The following is a 1,074-nucleotide window of genomic DNA, read 5'->3' on the forward strand; positions in this document are numbered from 1 at the left end:
GGTTGACTCGCTCGTTGTCGCTGTAACAAGGTGAGTCGCCCGGCTACCACCATCTCCCCCGAACGTGTGTGTCACTGTGCATCGTCGCCGTGTCCACACACGCCATGTCGTCCTTTCTTCAGTTCCACTTCATCTTGCATCCATATCAGTCCAAGTCCCATCAGCCTCTGCATTCTCTGCACATACGCATTTGCACGTGCCTCGTTGCCTCGTCTTACCACGTTGAAGTATGCCCTTAGTCTAGTTCATCGTATCCAGCATAGTCAGTTTAGGTTAGTCTTTTGTCGTCTTTCTTTCCAATGATCACTTTTCAGTTTTGCCTCCTCTCGACCAACGGGTCTTGTGCAAGGCTTTTTCGCTTCCTCATTACGCGCAGTAGCAGTGTCCAACGGAGACGTCCAAGGCCACTCGTTACATTTGGTAGCACTTGTTCACATCGATCATGCCGCCTACCACCTCTGCGACTACGCCGCCGTCAAACCGCGCCGTTGCCGCCGCTTTTGTGTCGTCGCCGCCGTGCGACGATGACGCTGCCGTTGCTCCGCAGGACCAGCAGCCGAACAACGATCCCGACGTCGCGACGCCGGACGATCGTGATGCTTCTCATGACGCCGCCGCCGGGGTATCATGATGGAGGCCGATGCCACGCTTGAGCGCACCGCTGCCGCGGACGACTCGACGATGGCCGAACCCAACCTTGACGGACGCACCATGAAAATGGGCCACGGCAAGAGTTTTAGCGCTTTGGAGCCGCACGGATGCACGGATACCGGCGACGTGACGGACAACCAGGTCGAGCCTATGTACAAGGGGCCTGAAGAGAAGGGTGCGCTCACACCGCCGACCCTCCTTGATACGAAGCACCAGCTGCACGCACCCACGCAGCCGGTCTCTTCGTCGTATTTCTGGTCGTCTAGTTGAGGTGCTTTCGACGTTTCTGCCGCTCCGCGATGAGGACAGCGCGTCGTCGAAGCTTTCGCGCTTCTTGATCGTCTCTGTCGGTGTTTGGTCGCGATGGGTTTTGATCGCGTGTGCCCTGCGCTCGCTGTCATGGCACTGCTTCTGCAGATCCTT

At 57.5% G+C, this 1,074-nt stretch overlaps 1 protein-coding gene across 1 annotated transcript; it reads left to right on the forward strand.

Moving 5' to 3' along the window:
- Window positions 1–627: 627 nt before the first annotated feature.
- On the forward strand, window positions 628–917 carry SPRG_11975 (hypothetical protein; the record flags this gene model as incomplete). Its single annotated transcript, XM_012351006.1, has 2 exons — window positions 628–826; window positions 886–917. The coding sequence occupies 2 exons, from the start codon at window positions 628–630 to the stop codon at window positions 915–917; spliced, it is 231 nt and encodes a 76-aa protein (XP_012206396.1).
- Between the last annotated feature and the right edge of the window lie 157 nt (window positions 918–1,074).

Source organism: Saprolegnia parasitica (genome assembly GCF_000151545.1).
Source record: "Saprolegnia parasitica CBS 223.65 unplaced genomic scaffold supercont2.73, whole genome shotgun sequence".
Taxonomy (NCBI): Eukaryota; Oomycota; class Saprolegniomycetes; order Saprolegniales; family Saprolegniaceae; genus Saprolegnia; species Saprolegnia parasitica.